This window comes from Barbatula barbatula, assembly GCF_947034865.1.
Source record: "Barbatula barbatula genome assembly, chromosome: 21".
Classification (NCBI taxonomy): Eukaryota; Metazoa; Chordata; class Actinopteri; order Cypriniformes; family Nemacheilidae; genus Barbatula; species Barbatula barbatula.
The window spans coordinates 2,766,722-2,787,479 of NC_136784.1; the positions used below are offsets into that span (position 1 = coordinate 2,766,722).

Below are 20,758 nucleotides of genomic sequence, written 5' to 3' on the forward strand. Positions count from 1 at the left end.
GTAGTCGGTACCAATACTAGTAAAATTCAACGGTTCTCGGTACCAATTTCAGTACCAAAGCAAAACATCAGTGCATGCTATTTGAAACTCAATTTTATTAATAAAGCTCATTCTTAATATAAATATATAGGTACCAGCAATACATTTGTGTTTTTTTTAGAGGCAACTTGCATCGTCACTTAGTTGAAGACGCACAAAGAATAAGTAGGAGTAGAAGGAGTATAGTAGTAGTAGTCTGGATAAACATCGGTGTAGCTATTCCCAGATGGAAGGCGCTGATGAAAGTCAAACATTTTCAATGCGATGCGTAAGTTGCCTGTTTTCTGCTGGACAGGTGAGCTTATCCAAGCAATGAAGTGAAAACTGTTATTTGATGGCACAAATGGGCACGACCTCTGAGAGAAGTAACGTTTTTTCCTAGTTAGTGTAGAAATTATTTTTGTGCTGTTGCGGTCATCGCCGTGTTTCGAAAGGAACGGGTGCGCAGAGAACTTAGAAGATGGTTGCAACTCTCAAACTCACCACTAGTAACCCACACAGCAGCTTTAACAAATACAATATAAGAACATCTGCAAGAAGGGGAATAAGGACCTAAACTATATTACTTAAAAAAGTATGAATTAACAACTGGCCATGATACTGTGACCTCAAGAAAACTCTACAGAAATATATAGGAAAAATCTAACATGGAGGATGTTTTCAAATAATTGATCATCAAAACGTTATTTAAGAACAATCCGACCACCTTGACAATACATTATATTCAACATTTCAGAAGGTGCCAGGACCGGATCAACTGAAAAGGTCCTTCTTTACAAAGCCAGTTGTATGGAATTATGCAAAAACGAATGACAAAAAAAGTTTTGCCGTTTGTTGGTGTCTTTTAAAAAAACATTTCCTTTTATTGCTCATCTTTCCGTGGTGCTTAACATCTCGATGAAGCTGAATGACAACTTTTCATTAATAATAAAGGGAGTGCATGTCGTGCTGTTTGTTCTAATCAAAGTTGAATAAAACCTGTTTTTAATGCTGCTAAGAGCAACGGCCAACTACACCCTGCCAAGTTTAGGGAAATTCATTGGCATATAAATGCCTGATTAACTCTTGAAATATGTCATGACTCTCGTGTGGTGAGACAAGGACAGAGGACCCAGGTGCAGACAGTGGGTAAGGGATTAACATATATTTAATAATAATAACAAAACAAAGACCCACGTGGGGGTAACAGAACAAAACATGACATGGCATGGGTGCAATAACAAGACAGGACTAAATCTACCTACACTTAAACAAGACTAAAATAAACTATGAACATGGACATGGACATGGACATGGACATGGACATGGACATGGACATGGACATGGACATGGACATGGACTGGACTGACAAGACACGTGAACTCCCCACACAAACCAGCACAAGACAGAAGACACAAGGGCATTATATACACGGGAGCAAATCAAGAGGGGAACAGGTGTAGGGCATGAATCAATAACGAGGTAACGAGAGGATGGGAACAGAGACGAGACCGGAGAGAGCGTATGGAAGGCCATAACAACAATAATTGCCTCTCTCCACATTAAACATGAGGTTCTGATCCTGCCACTAGACCAAGAGAAACCTGACATGATGCAGCAGAATCATGACAGAAATAGCTGTGATTGACAAATTGATAGCCATAGTCAGTTCCTGAATGAAGCAAACCTTTAAACTAAAATTGTTGAACGGTCTGCTGATGACAAGTGTCAATTATCCGGCTGTGTTTAGGGAAAATAGTAAATACTACATTGGTGAATAATGCTAGAATTATTCTGTTGAACGTACACTACTGTTCACCAAGCACTGATCTGATCCAAAATACAGTTAAAAGGCCTGTTCTTTTATTTTTAATTTTAAACAGTATATAGTTATGCATATTATGATCAAATATATTGTGTACGTTGTATAAATTGCATATTGCGAGACTAACCACCACCAAAAAAGTCTCATGGTTGGGATAAGGCTTGATTTAATTCGAGCACTGGAAACAATTGATGAATTTTTCGTGGGATATGTGCAGTTTAATTGTGACCTTACCAATGGGATGAAATTCGTCATCTGCCGTTCAATTTAATAGGCCACCGAGAATAAATACTTTTCTAAAGTGACGTCGTAAAGCTACGTGGAGAGGGCGCCATCTTGTGGCCGCTCTTAATGACACCGATGATGTTGTGTTAGGCTGTTTACTTTGAGAACAATGAATTACTTTATAAAAGCACGAAAATACAAAACACACCAAAATGATCGTATGAATAATTTACATAATCAGCCAACTCGTTGCATTTATGAAGAAGGTTCTTGCACCCAAATTGCGGTTAATCTAGGATGCAATTTAGTGCAAAATGTAAGAACACCAATACAATCCAAATAACCAGCAAAAGGGTTTACTTTAAATGCACTAGCCTTTATAAAATATAACCACAAACTTTTAGAATATTTAATCAACGTGTTGTTGTTGTCATCCGCAGATGAATCGCATTTACCTTATGGAGGAAATTATAAGGAAGCACTTCAAAATAAGAGTCTTTCGTTTTGGTAGAGGTAAAGGACACACTCTAGTCAAGTCTATACAACACATAAACACAACGAGCATACAAATACAAATAAAATAAAAAATATTATGTACAATTAAAATGGTGAAAACTAATTCAAGACTTTACAATGGGTATTTTTAAAATATTTCAAAAGGGTGTAGGCCTACATCACATTGAGTAAATGACAGACTGTTTATATCTCGATTCCAGAGATCTCATCTTCACAACGGGTTAATATGACGGTGTCTGAGTCTGTGTTGATCAAGGCAACAGAAGTAGCTCTCCACTCATTGTTCAGAAGATCATCTCCGTCATTTGTCTATCGAATACAACAGAACTGCCAGTCAATGTCAGTGAAATGAAGCTTCTGTAAGTAAACACTTGAATTTACATATAAAGAAATTGACGTTCAATTTAAAACATAATAAATTATTTAAAATAGTGTTTAATTGATGCAGTTTTGGCGTGAAAATATACCAACCATACTGATAAAAAGTTAATAGTTCTATCATTGAAAGTGGGCTTTTTTCTTACATGGACCTCTGCTGTTATTTCTGTAGCTTCTTCTCTTGTGTTGGGTTTCTCTGAAAGAAGAAATAATAACAAATATATTCTGAATGAAATACATAAAATATCAAGGTGAATACTTGTTCTTTTCATGTAAAGATCATGCCAACATAATAATAATGAAAATCTTACTATGCCATGACCACAGTTTCCAAAACATTGCAGGTAGAATAAATAATAGAACCAATGCTCCACAAAGCACAATCACCCACATAAGATCTCTGAAACACAAAAACCAGTTATCAGACTTCTTTAGTGTGAAACTGGATGTCTAAAGCCTGCATCTGTTCTTTGCTGTAGCTAAGATGGTTATTGTTACTGTTATAAACTTTGAAAAAAAAACACTACCTGCCCTTAAAGCCAGATTCAAGATCTTTAGATGACTCCGTAACTGCAGATATACCACCCCCGACATTTGTAGTAGCCAAGCTGTTGTTTTTTGTGGTCGGATAGGTTGAGGAATGTACGGTAGAGGAAAGCTGCTCTGATGATGCTGTGGATATCTGCCATGGTTTATATGAAGTCCTCTCAGGTAATTCGGATGTTCTGGGTAACAGCGTTGCTTCTGTATTACTGTTGTTTACATCAAAAGATGTTGGTGAGGAGGAATGTGTTAATGGATAAACAGTAAACAAGTTTAAGGGAGTGAAGGATGACCAAGTTGCCACGGTAGATGTGGAGGGTCCTGTGAAAATAACAAAAGGCCGGTCGTTATAAATGAATGAATCCATATTTATAGATCTATTCGTCTGTTCTGTTTGTAAGACCAATGTAAGAATTACTATTTTTGGCAAAACTTCATTATTTTGTACATGTTTTATTTGAATTTACTTTGGAGATACTGTCTGTAGACATCGAAAATATCTTATCTATTAATGTTTTATTCTGATTGAATTAAATAGTATTTACTTGTGTTGGTTGTAGTGGGATGCACTACAGTGATGTTTATATAAACCGGGGCCTGTAGTCCCCCAGCCATGCACCAGTACCAGCCGGCATATGTCTTCTTCAGTCCTGTTAACATCACTCGAAAAACTCCATCATTTGTATCGTTTATCTGTACAGCCGCGTCTGGGGAAGGCTCTATATCCTGAGCCGTTTGACAGGAGTGTAGATTTCCACTTCTGCACCACTTCTTCTCAGCATCTCTGAGTTTTTCACTGTAGAGACACTCGACTGTAATATTGCCTCCTTCTACACTCGACACCATGCTGCTGGCCACTGACAGATCTGGGATGCCTGAAAGTAATAAAAATCATATTTCAATTCTTGAAGCTACCATTTCCATCATAGTATCTCAATGCACTACATTTAGCATGAAACCAAAATGTCTTGAGTGATGCTAAAGCATGAACATAATATGTAAATGGCCTATTATTTACCGTCAGTGACGGTGAGTTCTAGAGATGTCCTGATGTCTGATCGGAGGACACCTCTCTTTTTCACTGCACACCAATAACGGTTTGAATCACTGCTGCGGAGGTTCGTCATAGTCATGGTTATTACCAGTTCATCTTGGTTGTTGTGAAAGCTAATGCCTGGCCGCTTCTCCTTTTGGTTGGCGGTTTGCATCGTCACGCAAGTTGACCAGTTTCTTCCTCTGCACCAGTATTTAGGATTGTCCCTGTACAGACGGTGGTAGTGACAGGGAATGGTGACGAAGCCCCCACTTTTAGCTGTTATCTTGCTTACCGTCCATAAGCAGCTGGTAACTGGTCAAAACAAGTCAAAAGGTGAAAATATGACCTGAAGGAAAGTTTCTACTATCGCACATAGAGGGGACATTTAAAATGTAACGTAAGAGTAACACAGCTATACGTTAAATATCATGTTAGATATCACTTAGTATGATTTCATAGCTGTAAAAATATACTTTTGTTACAAGCAGTGCTTTTTCCCTGTGAACCTTGTTTGTACGCAGTACATACAAAAGTATTATTTAAAACAACATGAATTGTACCAGTTTTAATGTAGTAGTTTTAATATACATTATTAATGTAGCAGATGCTCAAATGCAAAGCAAACAACATATAGAGATGATTTAATATTTTGTCAATGAGCTCAAAAATAAATGTAGTCTACAAAACCATGCTTACAAGTGCTTTGAAACCAATCTCCACAACTGTCTTATAAAGCTATTGCAACTGTCTATTATATCACATAAAAGGACTCACCTTGGACTTCTAACAGTAGCACTGCGATGATACTCAGCAGAAAATTCATGATATGAGTTGTGATTTTTCTGGTGGCGGGCAACTGTCTGAGATTAACTTTCCATTCTCAGACTTACAAAGACATTTGAACTTCCTCATATCAAGTTGTTACATTGTGAATTTCAACATTTCCTAAACATCCGACAATCCTTATTTCCTTTCATCGTTCCCCTCTACAAATTTTGTGACGATAATACTGAAGCAAATAAAACCGAAAAAAACAGAACAGCACATTTCTCAAAGAATATCATGGTCACGTCCAAACTTCATAGTGCACAGCCTGATCCATCATTCTTTCATCCGATCCATTATCTCTCTCATATTATATATATATATATATTCTATGTTATTAATTTTCCTCTAAAAATTCAAATTTCCAGATATTTTATGTTTTTCCTGTGTAGTGTGTTTTGTAGACGGCATTGTAAAGTATTTCTGACCAATAATAAAAAACATAAAATAACAACTTTGTAAACAAGAGCAGAGGCATGTGCTGGCACATACTACACCGCACACGAGAGCTTCTCATGCAACAGACGGTCTTCTCCTCTTTCACAGGAACAGTGTCACAACATGACACTGTTCAAAAACCTTTTGCGTCTCTGCTTGCCCTGTTAGGTAACACAAACTTGAACTAGTGATGTCTATAAACCTGTGATGCGGTAAAAGATTGGTAAATCATTCATGTTCAAATTAACTGTTCAAATTCTTCATAGATATATATTCAGCTAATTGACTCAGGTCATGTATGTGTTATCCCCCTAAAAAATATGCTGCCAAAAATTTGAGAATTAAATAAAAATGTACAATTCCAACCCAGCTGGGACAGCAAAGCCCATTTTCTCATCGTATTGAGTCAGAGTTCTTGTTCCCCTTAGTGATTGTCTTTAGTTCATATTTGTGAGATTCTGATACCTAAAATCAGTTCGAATCAAGCTGTTGTTTTCATCAGGGTGAGTGTAGCTTTATTTGAAGTTTGCACTATACTTGCAGTTTAAATTTATACTTAAGATCTTGAAAAAGCAAAAATATGTATGTGTGGTGACTGTTTTTATAGCTCAGTCTTCCAGTTCAAACTGACTTACATCCTTAAGACACATTATTTTGCTTCTAGCTTCTAAATCATTGAACATTTATGTAGGAAACATGATTTGTGTTTCCATCGTGGTCGTCAAGGGGGCAGTCTCGAGACGTTTTACTTTGTTCCAACACATGTTTTTACGTGTAGGCTATTTTTAAATAGTTTAAATATCACACGTCACTTAAGTCTACTAGTTAGATGTAGTTTAAAAATAAAATCTTTAATGAAAGTGGATGCATTTTATGAATGCTTGCATTATTATAGGCACAACTTTCTCAATGACGTCTATCGCATGTTAATATTGAAAATAATGTTGAATTCTGATAAAAAAGGACTTATTGTCATTTTATAGCTGATCAACAAGGACACCTTTAATTTACGTTTGACCTGAATTTAATTCACATGCTTGACATGATATCGCAGCTTGACGTCATAACCTGTTTACATCCGCACGTACTTCCTTGCATATATATTTTTTCTATATTATTGAACTTTTCTAACGTTTCAAATATAGTTTTGCATTCCATTTGTAGATCAAATGTCTTTTATTTATTTTGTATATACAGTAGATTGTCCCTGGATTGACTCCAGTTGGGTGATAGGTGAACGATTTGACCGCACAATGTCCAGTTTTGATGTTGTGATTATAATATCATGTGATTTTCCAGGTTGACGTGCAAACACGTTACGCAAAATGCGAGTTGGAGTACAGGACAAAACATTTCAAACGTGTTGATCGAGGTCCTGACAGATGACCTGCGCTCCCGTATCCTCTCTCTGATTGGCCAAACATCTCATCAACGTAAGGATGTGGGCGTGTCACGCTCCAAGAAAGCGAATTTAAAGAAAGTTGTAAACAAGAACCTCAAACTCAAGAGAATAACTCGGGAAGAGCAACTCACAGCCTCATATACGTCTTTGCATTGGACTGCGTCACTAGTTTTGTCTTTCATGATGAAGTTTGTGAGGTTTATGATGAGAAATGCTGCGATGTTAAATGTGCCGAAGCACGTTGATCACTACGCAAAGTTTTCTCCATCGCCTTTATCCATGAAGCAATTTCTGGATTTCGGTGAGTTACATTTATACGTTTTTTTAAGTGCATGGCAACATAGGCTCTTAAAATGTTGTTACAATAAATTTTAAAAAAATGCATTTGCGCTCTGCATGGGAAATTGGTTTAAGATTGCATAAATGCACGACCATGATGATGTTGATGCATGGGAGCTTTTTAAAGCGGCTTTGTCTTTCCAGGATCCACCAACGCGTGCGAGAAAACATCCTTTGCTTTTCTCAGACAAGAGCTCCCGGTGAGACTATGTAACAGTCTGAAAGAAATCAACCTTTTACCAGATCGGTTGATCATGACTCCATCCGTCCAGCTGGTTCATAGCTGGTAAGTTCGCACTTAACGAAATAACCTTGGAGCTTTTATACTGTTTAATTGTCCTACTTTATTCAAAGACTAAAACCAAGGGCTTTATCGTGTTCAGCTGACACTGCGACTTGATAAAATGATTTACTTTTCACGTTGGTGTTATGTCATCATGGCCACGCCTCCGGACTGAGCTCCGAACTTTGCCCCAGTTCGTCTGGCTGCTGTTTTTCTTCAGAGCTTGTCCTGCAATGTTATACAATCAAAGTTTATATCCCATTACAGCTGGCATCCTCATAAATGAATGAATGAAATCTAACACGCAGCTCAACTTTTTCCTACGTTCGTCAACTATTCTATATATAGAAAAAACCAAGACAACATTCTCATCTCGTAACGTTAAGCTTAGTGTTAACATCTGCACTAGTGAAATGCCACAGCAGGGAACTTTTCTCATCGGGTTGTTTACTAGATTTCCAGACGCCGCAAGTGAAATGCGAGAAGATGACGCGCGTACTTGTTTTCGAGTTCCGAATGGGAACACTGCGTTCCAGCGCGCTCTCGCCGAACTGTATATTGTACGTAAACATTCCAGGAGAGTGCAGACAGAGTGCAGTGCGTTCTTCATATTTTAAAGCGAGAGAACTCGCCACAGCTGTCCGTTTGAACATCTTTAGTGTCATGCAAGTTATTTCAAACATCATTAATAATATGCAAACATTGTATAGTATGCATTTTTATATTCGCCTCTCTCCCTTGCCCTCTCAGGTTCGCCCAAAGCCTGATGGAGATCCTGGAATTCCATGACCAAAACCCAGATGACCCGAGAGTGCTCGAAGAGTATGTTCCTCAATCCAAATACACATCTGATGTGATTCTGTTTTACAAAAGCGATAACAATACCCCGACAGCAGGGTTAATGGAGTTCATTTGTTCCCTAAGATTCGTGGAAGCTCTCGTGACCGTTAGGAGCCGGCACAATGATGTGGTGCCCACCATGGCCCAGGGTGTCATCGAGTATAGGGATGCGTTTGGCGCCGACCCTGTCACAAGCCAGAACATTCAATACTTTCTGGACCGCTTCTACATGAACCGAATCTCCATTCGCATGCTCATTAACCAGCACAGTAAGTCCGACATTGATAGTGTGGTAGATGTAATGCACTTGTTTAACAAACATGCCTGGCGTGTGTACTGTTACAGTACATGCTTTCTTAGCACTTTCCAAACACGCAACTCTGTTGATCCAGCCTTTACCTGTTCTAGTTATTTATTTACTGGATGATTATCTCTACTAATACACCTCTGTTCCCTTTCTGTTTATCTCCAGCTTTGATCTTTGACGGCACCACCAGGCCGGCACACCCCAGCAGCATCGGGTGCATTGACTCCTGCTGCGACGTCACAGAAGTAATCAAAGGTAGGTGTTTTATAGCATAACTTGATCCAGATGCAAACGCTACACCAGCAATTTGTGCAAACGAATGTAATTTTTTCTTCTGTAGATGCTTACGAATGTGCTAAAATGCTTTGTGAGCAGAACTACCTCGGATCCCCCGACCTGGAGCTTAGAGAGATTAATGGTGAGGAACAGAAATGATGATAATAATCCGTCTTTCAATACTTTTCCCATGCATTACAGTAAATCCCCAAATAATGTTTTGCTTTGTTTCGTAAGGCTGCTTATGTTGACTTTGATGTACTGTCTTCTCGTCTCACCTTGAATTTGTTTTTCTGTAGCAAAGAACAAGTTCCAGCCAATCCAGATATCCTACGTTCCTTCTCATCTCTACCACATGGTGTTTGAGCTCTTCAAGGTAGCTGTGGGGCTTTTGATTTGCACGATGGAAAGATCTGGATTTGTGACGGTGGGGTAATGTTCGTGTTTATCTTATTCTAGAATGCAATGAGAGCTACTATTGAGAATCACGAAGCGAGCAGCACGCTGCCGCCCATCAAAGTCACGGTGGCCCTGGGACAAGAAGACCTGTCAATCAAAGTGAGTGAATGAACAGATTCAATTAAATTCACAACAAAATATTGTTTTTTGAACACGATTTTAGAATAATGTCGAGGATACATTTATATAAAGATCGATACTTTGGTTAGTATCATTTTTAATCTCAACCTACATAACTGCCACCAACCCTATTTCAGTCATTATTTCCAGCCACCTCCATTGTTCTCCTGCCCTAGATCCCCAAGATAATCCTGTAATATAAACTCACATAAACCACAAGTATGCAAGCTGGAAATGAAACAAAGGAAATTATTTGTTGCCATAAATAGAAAACCAACTTTGTCATCATCCTATAACAAGTCACATTCACGATTTCTCCCTATGTTTCTGTAAGATTACAATAAGCTTTAACTAAAAATGTACTTTCTACTTTCTTCCAGATCTGTGACAGAGGTGGTGGTGTTCCATTCAAAAAAATCGAACAACTTTTTAGCTACATGTACTCTACAGCGCCCAGGCCGACTTTAAGTGACCATCAAAGGACACCAATGGTAAGGGGACGGCACACTTTATACACCCCGTTTGTACAAACACTGACACGAATGGAACAGAGATTTTGAAATAAACACGTTGACAGTCAACAGTGATATATTTCTCAATGCTTATGTTCCATGTTTTGGTCAGCCACATAATAATACTTTGACGTATGAACCTGTTGGTCAATCCACAACAATATAATTTCTTTGTTTCTCGCTCAGGCTGGCTTCGGTTATGGCCTTCCCATCTCCCGCCTCTATGCTCAGTACTTCCAAGGGGATCTCCTTCTTTATCCAATGGAGGGATACGGGACGGATGCTGTAATCCAACTGAAGGTACGGAGAAGCAATGACAACAAAAAAACACAGAAAACGCATAGGCTGATAAAAAGTACCTTTTGAATGACACGTATTGCTTTGCATAGAAGCATCTGCTGTTTGTTTACCTAAATAAATCTGATTATCCTGTGCGTCCATCTCTCACAGGCACTGTCCACCGATTCCATCGAGAAGCTTCCGGTGTTTAATAAAACTGCCCTGCGCCATTACAAATCAAACCAGGAAGCGGACGACTGGTGCGTGCCACGCAAAGATCCACTCAACTTCAAGATCGCGAAGTGAAGCACCTCTCTTGGTTGCATGAAAAAATATGATCATGGCCTTCAAGAACACTGGAGCGCTAGGCCACCAGAGCGAATGCTTGCATTCCACGCGGGCCACGGTGCCAGCTACAGCTTCCTTTACTCTGAGTACTGTTGTGTGGGAACAAATAACCGTGACACAGATGAGACGCGTTTCCAGAAATGAAGACGCTATTGAGTAGAGTAGTGTCCTTAGTATAGAAGCACTGTGGAGCTGATAAAGTTGGTGGTTTTCGGAATAGCGCAGGAAGGAAGAGTCTACAAGAATGAGATGCATGTGATCCTGCTTGAAGAGGAGATAAAAGTTGCATGTGAAAGACCAAGGGAGTAAATAATAGAGGAAATCTGGAAGAAATATATGCTAAGCTTGAAAAATATTAGCCCTAGAAAGGGAGACTGTGGCCAAAGATGTTTTTCCTCTTTTCAAAGAGGCTGGAAATCGTTTTTCAATCATACTTGAAGTGTTTCTGCCAGTATTTTTCAATGTTTAATTGTATTTTAATTTGACAACAATGTATCTATCTGCACTATGTACTGTATAGCCTAATATCTAAATGACCCTTGTTGTGACTTTTTACGTATGTACTGTATATAACAAAAATAAATCTGAGAAATGTTCATCAAGCTGCATTAAGTTATTTATGGCAATATGTGAAAACGATTTCTTGTAGGTTTTTACTTTCTGATTGTGTCATCGGGTACATATTGTTCATGTAGAGAAATCTTTCGCACGTTTTTTCAACTGTAAGAACAGAAGTGACATGCAGAAGCATTTCTGCAACCTTTTGGTTAAGATAATTTAACTACATATTACTTACACATGGTAGACACATTTTGGAACACCATTCCTGCCGCTTGCAAAGAATTTGACGTTGAAAGGTGGTGTTTTTCTACGCAGGCCCAAAGTGGATAACATAAAAAAGGGAAGTAAATATGGTTTCAACAAACCATCAACCCCGTTTCAAAGTCTATGAAATGAAAAAAGCGCTCTTTGCTCTCCTGCAGATAGTAACACAATGCACGCAGCAGGCATGCTCCACTCATTCATTAACATGACTTGGGTTGGACTATGTGTCAAAAAACATCAATCCAAGGTCAGCTGATAAACTGGAAATGAGACGGATGCCCTCCCTATGAGGAACGTAATACGCCTCCATAATAAACAGTCAGACGGGACAAGGGGGAAAGAAGGACGTGACTCATGCATGCACCTTACATAAATGCTCAAATCTGGCCAAACAACTGTACGGGACACTGACACAGACACTAGCCCTAGATTTCATGCCAAGGAGACAGATAACAGTTTTTTGTTTGCATTGCTTTTGAAGATTTCGATCTGTTGACTTTTGAGTTAGTTTGATTTAACCGTTTGTGAGTTTTATTTAGTCTCCACACGCCTGGTTTGGTTTGACCAAACAAAAACACGAACAAAAGCTTGTTTGTCCACCTGCTAATCATATCCGTTTCACTGCTGTTTCATTTTCGGCTCAACGGCGCCTCCCGCTGAGCAAAAGTGGAATTACTACCATAACTTTCCCCAAAACATTTATTTCTTTGCAAAACTTATATTCAAAGACAGATCAATACAACAGTGCAGACAAGAATATGTTCACATAAAACATTATGTTATGCTGACAAAATTTGGACTAAAATATTTGTCTGTTTCGTTTATATGTGCATCATTTTTAAATGAAAGCAATTAATGAATGGACAAAAAATATGCAGTAATGTTAACATGATATACAGTGTTAAAAAGCTTCAAGGTAGCCCACATTTAAAAAAAGATCCTTTGATGTCATATCATCGATTGAAATCCTTCTTCATTCTGCTTCATTTCGTAAGCAAAAAACTGAAGGATGGTCACAGATGATGGAGGATTAAAATGACGCATCTGTCTCCTTCTCACAGATCAAGCGTCGGGACATATCGCAGGGGGCGTCGTACCAGCTCTTTGTAGCAATGCGACTTAAAACCTCAGTTTTCACTATGTAACAACAGTCTTCATCAATGTGATTGTTGGGCTCTCCATCCTCCCAGAAACTAAGGGCAAAGTAGAATTGTTCTAAGTGTGTTACATACTGTAAGTTAAAGGAGTAGTTCACCTTCAAAATGAAAATTCTGTCATAATTTACTCGCCCTCTTTTCAAGCATAAAACCTGCATGACTTTCTTTCTTCCGCAGAATGCAAAAGAAGATATTTTGAAGGATGTTGTTAACAGCCCCCTTTCACTTTCGTAAGTTGCAATAGAAGTTAATGGGGGTCTGGGCTGTTTTGTTACAAACATAAAGAAAAAAATCTTCTTTTGTGTTCTGCAGAAGAAAGTCACAGTCAGGTTTGGAATGACAAGAGGTTGTGTAAACGATGACAGAATTTTCATTTTGAACATGAACTACTCTTTTAATCCCAGATTTAGCAGATTTATGATGATTTTATGTGTGATAACAATACACACTTTTACTAAATATAACGCAACAATAACACTTTTGTCCTGACTTCTGACACAGAGAATACAATTCAAGCCTATCGGAAAACCCTCTAGAATCTTTATTTAGAAAGAGGAAGGTTAAAAGGAACTTAAGGGTAAAAAACAAACATCACGCATCCAAAATAAAGAGAAATGAAAGAATACGCTTTAGCACTTTCATAAGATATTGACGCAATGTGGAGAAACTAAATATTGTATCTTGTAAAGCTCGGATCCAGCTGCCTTCACTCACCCTCCAACCAGTTTGGTTCCATCTACCCAGTACCAGTCATCTTCTACCTTTTTATCACTTATGCCAATCCAGTAAGCGTTCCAGTGACCACGTGGCAGCAGGTCCCAAATAAAAGTCTGAGTCAGGTGAAGATAATAAAAGTACTTGAAATGGATGGCAATGTTAGGAAATATTCTTTCAAATATGTTAAGCCCTTAAGCAATTTATGTTTCAAACAGAGATGGCGATATACAGGAAAAAGTAACAGATTGAAACCATAATAGTTCATCACCTGTTCTTCAGGCGTGTGGATGATGGCCAGGTGTGCTCCTGCCTGCTCGCAGGAAGCCTGACTGAATGACCAGCTCGCGCTGAAAACAGAAATAAAGTAACAGCTGCCGCTGAAGTAATGCCAGCCAGAAGGGCAAGAATCCTTCGTCGTCAGTTGGCCGCGAGAGGATTGCGTTGTCACTTGAACTGGAGTGGAAGCGGATGCTTCTATAGAGAAAAACAGTGGCTGAAATTCATTGTTCAAAACAAAATAGATGCAAACCAATGGTTTTTTTATTCAATGGTAAGTTCCCACAAAAATCTGAATTTTTCTGAACATTCTCATGTCATTACAAACCTGTGTGACTTTCTTTTGATAAAGATTTAAACTGGTTTGAATGACATTAAGGTGGACACATTTTTTTTTGGGGTGCACTGTCCTTTTAAGAAAACATAATGAGCACTTTTACACAGTACTCTTGTTTTTCCCTCAAATTCTTTATTTATTCCATTACTTTTGTTATCACAACTAACCCAGCTCAGCGATGATGGCTTTCAGTTGGGACCTCTCTTTCTCCAGCTCACTTTTCTCTTTTCTTAGAGCCTGCAACTCTGTCAATTCTGACACATTAGCACAGGTTGTCTGCTTGTGAGCTTCAGCAGAACCGGAGGTGACATCCTGAACAGATGAACTCTTTCCTAACACAAAAGGAAAGGAATCAGATGCTGGTTAGGGATGAAAGTAAAACAATAAAACAACGCAGATTTCCAGGAATGCGTAAACATGAAAACAATTGTGACATGTGATGCATCAATCTACGCATTCATTTCATTTGATGGTCGATGAGCAAAATGATCCCCGAAAAATAGGTTGAGTAATGGGGAAGTATATAGTTCAAAATCAGCAATTTTTCAGTCATATTTCTCAAGAAGAAGAAGTGCCCACCATGCACAATCGTGGCAACCAGAACTATGAGCAAGAGAAGGCAGAAGGCAACTAGGCATGCAGTTCCAACCTTAAAGGGTTCTTGGCAAAACTGGCGTTTCCCATTATGACGTGGGGTCTGCAAAACTGTGAAAACACATAAAACAACTTGAGTTACAATGTAACATTGTTGACATCATAATGAAACGTGCCAAGCGCAAATGTTCATCAAGCTGTGGACAGATTGTACTAGTTTTTGTCCTGAGAAGCGAATGATAGATATACTGTATGAAGTATGTAGCTAAAATTAAATTCTGTCTATAACTTGACCTCAAGTTGTTCCAAATCTATCAATTTCTTTGTTTTGATGAACACAGAGAAAGATATTTCAAAGAATACTCACTTAGATGGGGCACCATTGACTAGCTTTATAACAGTTGTCAAAAGTGCCCAGAACTATTTGTTTTCCTAAATTCTTCAAAATATTTTCTTTTGTTTTTAACAGAACAAAAAAACACAATAATTATTTCTACTTTGGTAGTATAGGGCTACTTGAGGGAGAGTCATTCATGACAGAATTTTTTGGGTGAACTATCTAAATAGCTTTCCAGAACATCGACAAAAATCTGATTGTCACACAAAACCAAACTAAAGAACAGACTCTTTTTATTTTGTAAACAATGTACTTTTTTACGCTCTCGATTGTTACCTGTTTAATGCATGTTAAAAGCGCGCGTTTGATATATTATTGAACTTTTCCTGTGGAGTCATTGTTTGTCTTTCGCAAGTGTCCACATATAAACGTATAATAAATATAAATGTTTGTATGGGGAACACAACAGAGAAATGTCGAAAAAGTTCAACAGATGTTTAGAAAATCCTTAGAACATAATTCATTTGTAACAACTTGACATGCCAAAATTTGGCATGTCACATTTAGTAAATCACAGCAATAGTTGTGTCCGTAGCTTAGATGTGACGTAATGCCACCGTTAGTACGATTACAATTAAAAGATGAAGTGAAATAAAACAGTTTACCTGAATATTTCATCTCTGCACTATTGCTGTAATCTTGGGTTTCCAGATCAGGGCCATCGATGAGATTAACCCGCATTCCCTCCGTCTTCATAGACATTGTACAACTTCACACACTTAAACTAGCACAAGCACTGGAAAAGACTTGTAACAGCACACTGCAGAGGTTCCCCAAGATTAGGGATGTTAAGACATGGAAATGTATCCGCCTATTGATCTATGTGGTATGGTGGACTTTGTAGTTTCTTGTTTCATTTCTCAGCAAATCAAGTTGACTTTACCATAACATACTTAGAAACAAATGTATAGTAGAATGCAATCTAAGCTGCTTTGGATAAAAGAGTCTGCCAAATGCACTAATGTAAATGGATGGGGGCAAGTGCATATTTTCTCCTGGAAGTTTTTATGTGTAGGTGGCCAAATATATGATCCCTTTCTGAAAATCTTCCAGAAATGGATTTAATGGTTATAATGAAAAGTATGGAAAGGAATGGAAACCGTAACTGTATATGTGGCTCTCTGCTGGAAATGGTTTTATTGTAGGGATGTTGTCTGGCGGACGGGAACCTAAAATACCATTGAAATGAATAAAATGCAAGTATTTTGTAATGATATTTTACAATGGAAATTATTACAATGTGTATTGTGTTTTTCAGGAGGGATAATAGAAAATAAATGAATAAGAAAATACCCGCATGACAAAATGGCACTTTATTGAACTGCTTTAAATAACATTTTGATGAAAAGATAGGCTCTTAATATATTTGATTATGTAGTAAACTGGTCAATTCTCGGGCATTACTGTCTATAAAAAGCCCATGTTCACTTACATTAAAAAGTCGTAGCCTACATTGTTGTTTAAACAACTTCGCCACTAGGTGGCAGCATATAGGTATGAATAATCCAGGCCCACAGACGACTCGAAACCTTTCGTCTCATACGTCAATTTGTCCAAAATAAAGCTGTAAAAATAAAGAATAAAAACATTGAGTGCGTTTGGGAAGCTGTATGAGAATAAAAGCCATAAAAATGAAATGACATATTAATTTGATCGTGCATAATTTATGCAGATATGATTCAGTTTTCTGTAATCCTGTTCTGTTTTGGGGAATTAAATACATATGTTCAAGGTCAGAGAAATGTGATGCGATCTGTCTGGTATTTATAAACACCCAGATTGCTGTGGGACTTCATATCAGAGCTATTGCATCTGAAGGCCAAATCAGAGTTTACAAAGCGTCAGCATGACGAAGTTTGTCTGTATGTTTACAGTATGGAGACAACAAAGTGTTCTGGGACAAAACTGGTTGGCATTTTATTATTAAGAAGAAATAACACACCTCTAAGCACTAAACTGCTAAATGCAATCCAGAACAGAAGGGATGCACCGTTAGAATAAAACAAGTGCTTTTCTGGCACTGTTGCCTCTTTGGCAATTTCAGGGTGCCACTCATACTACAGCACCGTCCTTCAATACCAGTCCCTACAGACAAGCACACAAACGTCCTGTTTTAGTATGAATCTTCTGGCATTCATTTGACTTCATGCAAAGCTCACTGTTCTTCTGATCAGTCAATACAAAGCACATCATTTCAACTGCTTGACAACAAACCTCAACAATGAAAGTAGAGCGCTGAAGGCATAACCTTTGTCCTTAATGGACAGCATCAAACTGTAATAGACGTCTAACTATAATGGCCACTCTTCAAAGCTCGTCTCACTTTAATAGATTCTAACATTGGTGCGTCCTTAAACATCACAACGTTTCTCGTAAATCGTTTCTGCATATTTGACATATAATGTCAAAACCATATTTACTGATATGGGAATTGTCAGTTTGAGGGATGTGCCAAACCAAACTTGCACTTCTACATTGAGTGTTCTGGTTTCTCACCAACAAACAAACTATTTGATGTCAGGCGTGAGAGAATTGTTGGCAGTGGGCATGCTGGGGGAAGTAATGACTAAGATTGATCTTTGCAAGCCACCAAGAGGAAAGTTTGAATGAGATTTAATGCATCCGCTGCGTCAGAGCAACAGGCAACCCTTGATTTGTGCACATTTGTATTTGCAGTTTGTTTATTGTATAGAGTAATAATAACTGAAACATCAAATTGTACCTGAAAAGCCTTTCTCGAGAGATTTCATTTGTGAGTTGTCTTTCTTACACATTAAACATCGAGATCAAGGTACCAACCATTGTACACCAGTTCTTTTTTACCCTATTTTAGCAGTCAAACTGCAATGGTGAGGTAACGTTTCAATGCACTAATCTTTACCGGATCTGTGTCACACAGACGAATCATTCGTATCTAAAATAGCATTCGCTGAATTGATAAAATGTGTTATTGTGGGCGATAAATGCGTAATTGAGCGGTTCATGAACTTATCCTTCCCAACCCCACCCTCTCATTCAGCATTATTCAGCTTCCACTAAAAAGCACATGCCTGTGACATTACATTTCAGCCGAATGTCAATTTTTCGGTCATGATACTTTAACACACATATACATAACAGTCAAATACACAGCAAAGACAAAACACGACAAAACATTACAGCGTGAGTCAGAAATGTTACGCAATAGACTCGAGAACCGTTGAAGACATTTACCTTTCAAATGACTGGATAACACCTGCCATTTACATGCCTATGAGAAATATATCATCACGACAGCTTCGCCTCACAAACAAAATGTTTTTCCTTCAGACCTCAGACAACAACATGTACGCTTTGATCACAACGTCAAGTTGGCCATTTTCTATGAATCACATTCCGATCTACAACAAAACATTACAGGTAGAACAATAGACATAAACATTTTGCTTTTTGTTTATCATGCCTTTACTTATCTTTGCTCATAAAAATATGAATGTAGTCCATTGTTAGTAGAGAAATGAACTAAAATGGGCTATAAAAAGTGTGTTTCATTTTCGTTTCATTGTAATTGTTGACTTAAGGTGAATAGCTGATGAAACACTCAGGAATGATTTATATTTGCTTCATAGAGGAAAATATTATTGCTCTGATGTTGCTCTTTCATAGCTAAAGAGATTTGATGAAGTTCCCAGTTTTTAGCCACCATTGAGGAAAATTGCTTTATACATTTCTTGTATAACATTACAAGAAATGTGCATTTCTTCTTCTCTGTTGAACCCAAAAGATAATGTAGGAAAGCAAACAGTTCTGAGGCACCATCGACTACCATTGTAATTTTCCCTCCTGTGGTAGTCAATGGGGTCCGAGAACTGTTTGGTTACAAGCATATATCGTTCCCTATGTTTATCAGAACTCGAGGGTGATTTTATTTTTGGTTGGTGTCCCTTTAAGTATCAAAATAGTGTCCGGACAAACAAAAGACAGAAACAAATAAAAAAATACATCAAGACATATAGGTGTAAAATGAATGTAGATTGCAGCGACAAAATAATCTGGATTTGGATCAATTTAAATATTTGAGATCACATTCAGAGCTTCAACAATACCGACTTTCCAATGGAGACTTATCGAATCCGAGCTCAGTTTGAAACATCATTGACATCTCTTCTGAAACTCCAATGGAGATATTTCTGATTGTTTTCAGGGGAAATACCCGAGACTCAAATGAGAGTCAATAAACAAAAGTTTCAATGTGCCCTCCATTACGTACATGTCAATAATGTCTACGGGAACTAATCGAGATATTAAAGAGATCATCTGCGTTTTTGTTTTATAGCTTAAAATGTCTCACACTCATGCTTTAAACTAAACATAAAAACCAAAGTAGTTTCCGTGAAAGGGGAAGCACTTAAACTACAGCATGCATGGAGACGAAAGCCACGATGGGTCTGCCGGGTGTCTGTGGAGCCATTAGATCACTCCGTATGAGCTAATGGAGTTCAAATGCAAAGTGATCAATAATCGGGTGTGTTTCTCTATTCGGAAAAGAGAAGAATGTTTCACCATTGAAGACATTTTCAGCCTCCTACAAACCGAGATTGCGCAAAGTGTCGGAAACACCACATGATCTGGTTAGTCAGACATGATGTGTCCTTTGCATTCATGTGTTATTATTGCATGCACTCACTCAACCTGTTTCCCTCACGGTTGCAGTGTTACACGGGTGAGACGCCATCTCTCTGCTGTAGGGCGTCTCATTTTGTTTATTGCAGGAGTAAAAGAGTGCTGCTTGTACTCTGTACTGTTACATTCCTCAGTAATTACCTACAGCATGTCGTGTCCTGCTCTCGTCTCTAAAACACTCTGGTGATATGATGAAAATGATGCTTTTTCCACATAACCAAAAGCTTTTAGGACACATCTGCTTGTCTAAAGACGATGGGAGAATTATAAAATGGCAGCGAGGGTCCTAATGGTAGACAAACATCACGTACGCAGGTGTATCCACTCAAACCAATGTGTAGAAACAGCTCAGATATCTCGCAGATTAATGTCTGGATCATATTTCACCTAAATAAAAAAATTCATTAAAACACCTTTCAATACACATAAAAATAGCTTTTTTACTTAGAGGTCCGGTTTACGAAATTTAGAGACATCTAGTGGTGAGGTTGCCAATTGCAACCAACGGCTCACTCCACACGTTCACCGCTCCCTTTGGAAGCATTACGGTGGCTGACCAAAAAGAGACTCCAAAAAATTACACTTGGACCTCTAATATAATAATCTATAAATAAAACACATTTTTTACATTTCCGTTGTCTTGTACATCAAATATGACATCCACCCTGACAGTCTATACAGGACTGTAGGACTTAATCCAAAAACATTCTGTTTAAAGGAATAATCGCCCCCAAAAACAATTCATCATAATGTTGAAACGGGTTGGATTTTGTTTTTATTTTTATAAATAAGTAAAATGACCAAGTGTGAAAGACTGTTGGCCA

At 38.1% G+C, this 20,758-nt stretch overlaps 2 protein-coding genes across 3 annotated transcripts; one reads left to right on the plus strand and one right to left on the minus strand.

The window, feature by feature from the left end:
* Positions 1 to 2,568: 2,568 nt before the first annotated feature.
* On the plus strand, positions 2,569 to 11,565 carry pdk2b (pyruvate dehydrogenase kinase 2b). 2 transcript variants are annotated; one of them, XM_079484452.1, is made up of 13 exons: positions 2,785 to 2,923; positions 3,595 to 3,673; positions 7,104 to 7,507; positions 7,690 to 7,831; positions 8,579 to 8,650; positions 8,753 to 8,937; positions 9,141 to 9,230; positions 9,316 to 9,393; positions 9,551 to 9,627; positions 9,711 to 9,809; positions 10,211 to 10,321; positions 10,529 to 10,642; positions 10,793 to 11,565. In XM_079484452.1, exons 3-13 carry the CDS (start codon positions 7,387 to 7,389, stop codon positions 10,925 to 10,927), a joined length of 1,224 nt encoding a protein of 407 aa, XP_079340578.1. In that variant the 5' UTR covers positions 2,785 to 2,923; positions 3,595 to 3,673; positions 7,104 to 7,386; the 3' UTR covers positions 10,928 to 11,565. The 2 variants fall into 2 exon arrangements, with proteins under 2 accessions (XP_079340577.1, XP_079340578.1); XM_079484451.1 differs by lacking the exon at positions 3,595 to 3,673 and having other exon boundaries at positions 2,569 to 2,923.
* A 250-nt stretch (positions 11,566 to 11,815) lies between these two features.
* On the minus strand, positions 11,816 to 16,036 carry LOC306910703 (uncharacterized protein). The gene is made up of 6 exons (XM_079485465.1): positions 15,878 to 16,036; positions 14,861 to 14,986; positions 14,449 to 14,613; positions 13,937 to 14,142; positions 13,666 to 13,781; positions 11,816 to 12,987 (listed from the first exon to the last, which is right to left on the minus strand). Exons 1-6 carry the CDS (start codon positions 15,972 to 15,974, stop codon positions 12,825 to 12,827), a joined length of 873 nt encoding a protein of 290 aa, XP_079341591.1. The 5' UTR covers positions 15,975 to 16,036; the 3' UTR covers positions 11,816 to 12,824.
* Between the last annotated feature and the right edge of the window lie 4,722 nt (positions 16,037 to 20,758).

Coding starts and splice junctions, on each gene's coding strand:
- LOC306910703 (XM_079485465.1), bottom strand. CDS start 15,974: ATGTCTATGAAGACGGAGGGAATGCGGGTTAATCTCATCGATGGCCCT. Junction 13,782..13,936: donor TCCACACGCCTGAAGAACAG/GTGATGAACTAT, acceptor CACCTGACTCAG/ACTTTTATTTGGGACCTGCT. Junction 12,988..13,665: donor GGAACCAAACTGGTTGGAGG/GTGAGTGAAGGC, acceptor CTTTGCCCTTAG/TTTCTGGGAGGATGGAGAGC.
- pdk2b (XM_079484451.1), top strand. CDS start 2,811: ATGACGGTGTCTGAGTCTGTGTTGATCAAGGCAACAGAAGTAGCTCTC. Junction 9,231..9,315: donor CGTCACAGAAGTAATCAAAG/GTAGGTGTTTTA, acceptor TTTCTTCTGTAG/ATGCTTACGAATGTGCTAAA. Junction 10,643..10,792: donor ATGCTGTAATCCAACTGAAG/GTACGGAGAAGC, acceptor CATCTCTCACAG/GCACTGTCCACCGATTCCAT.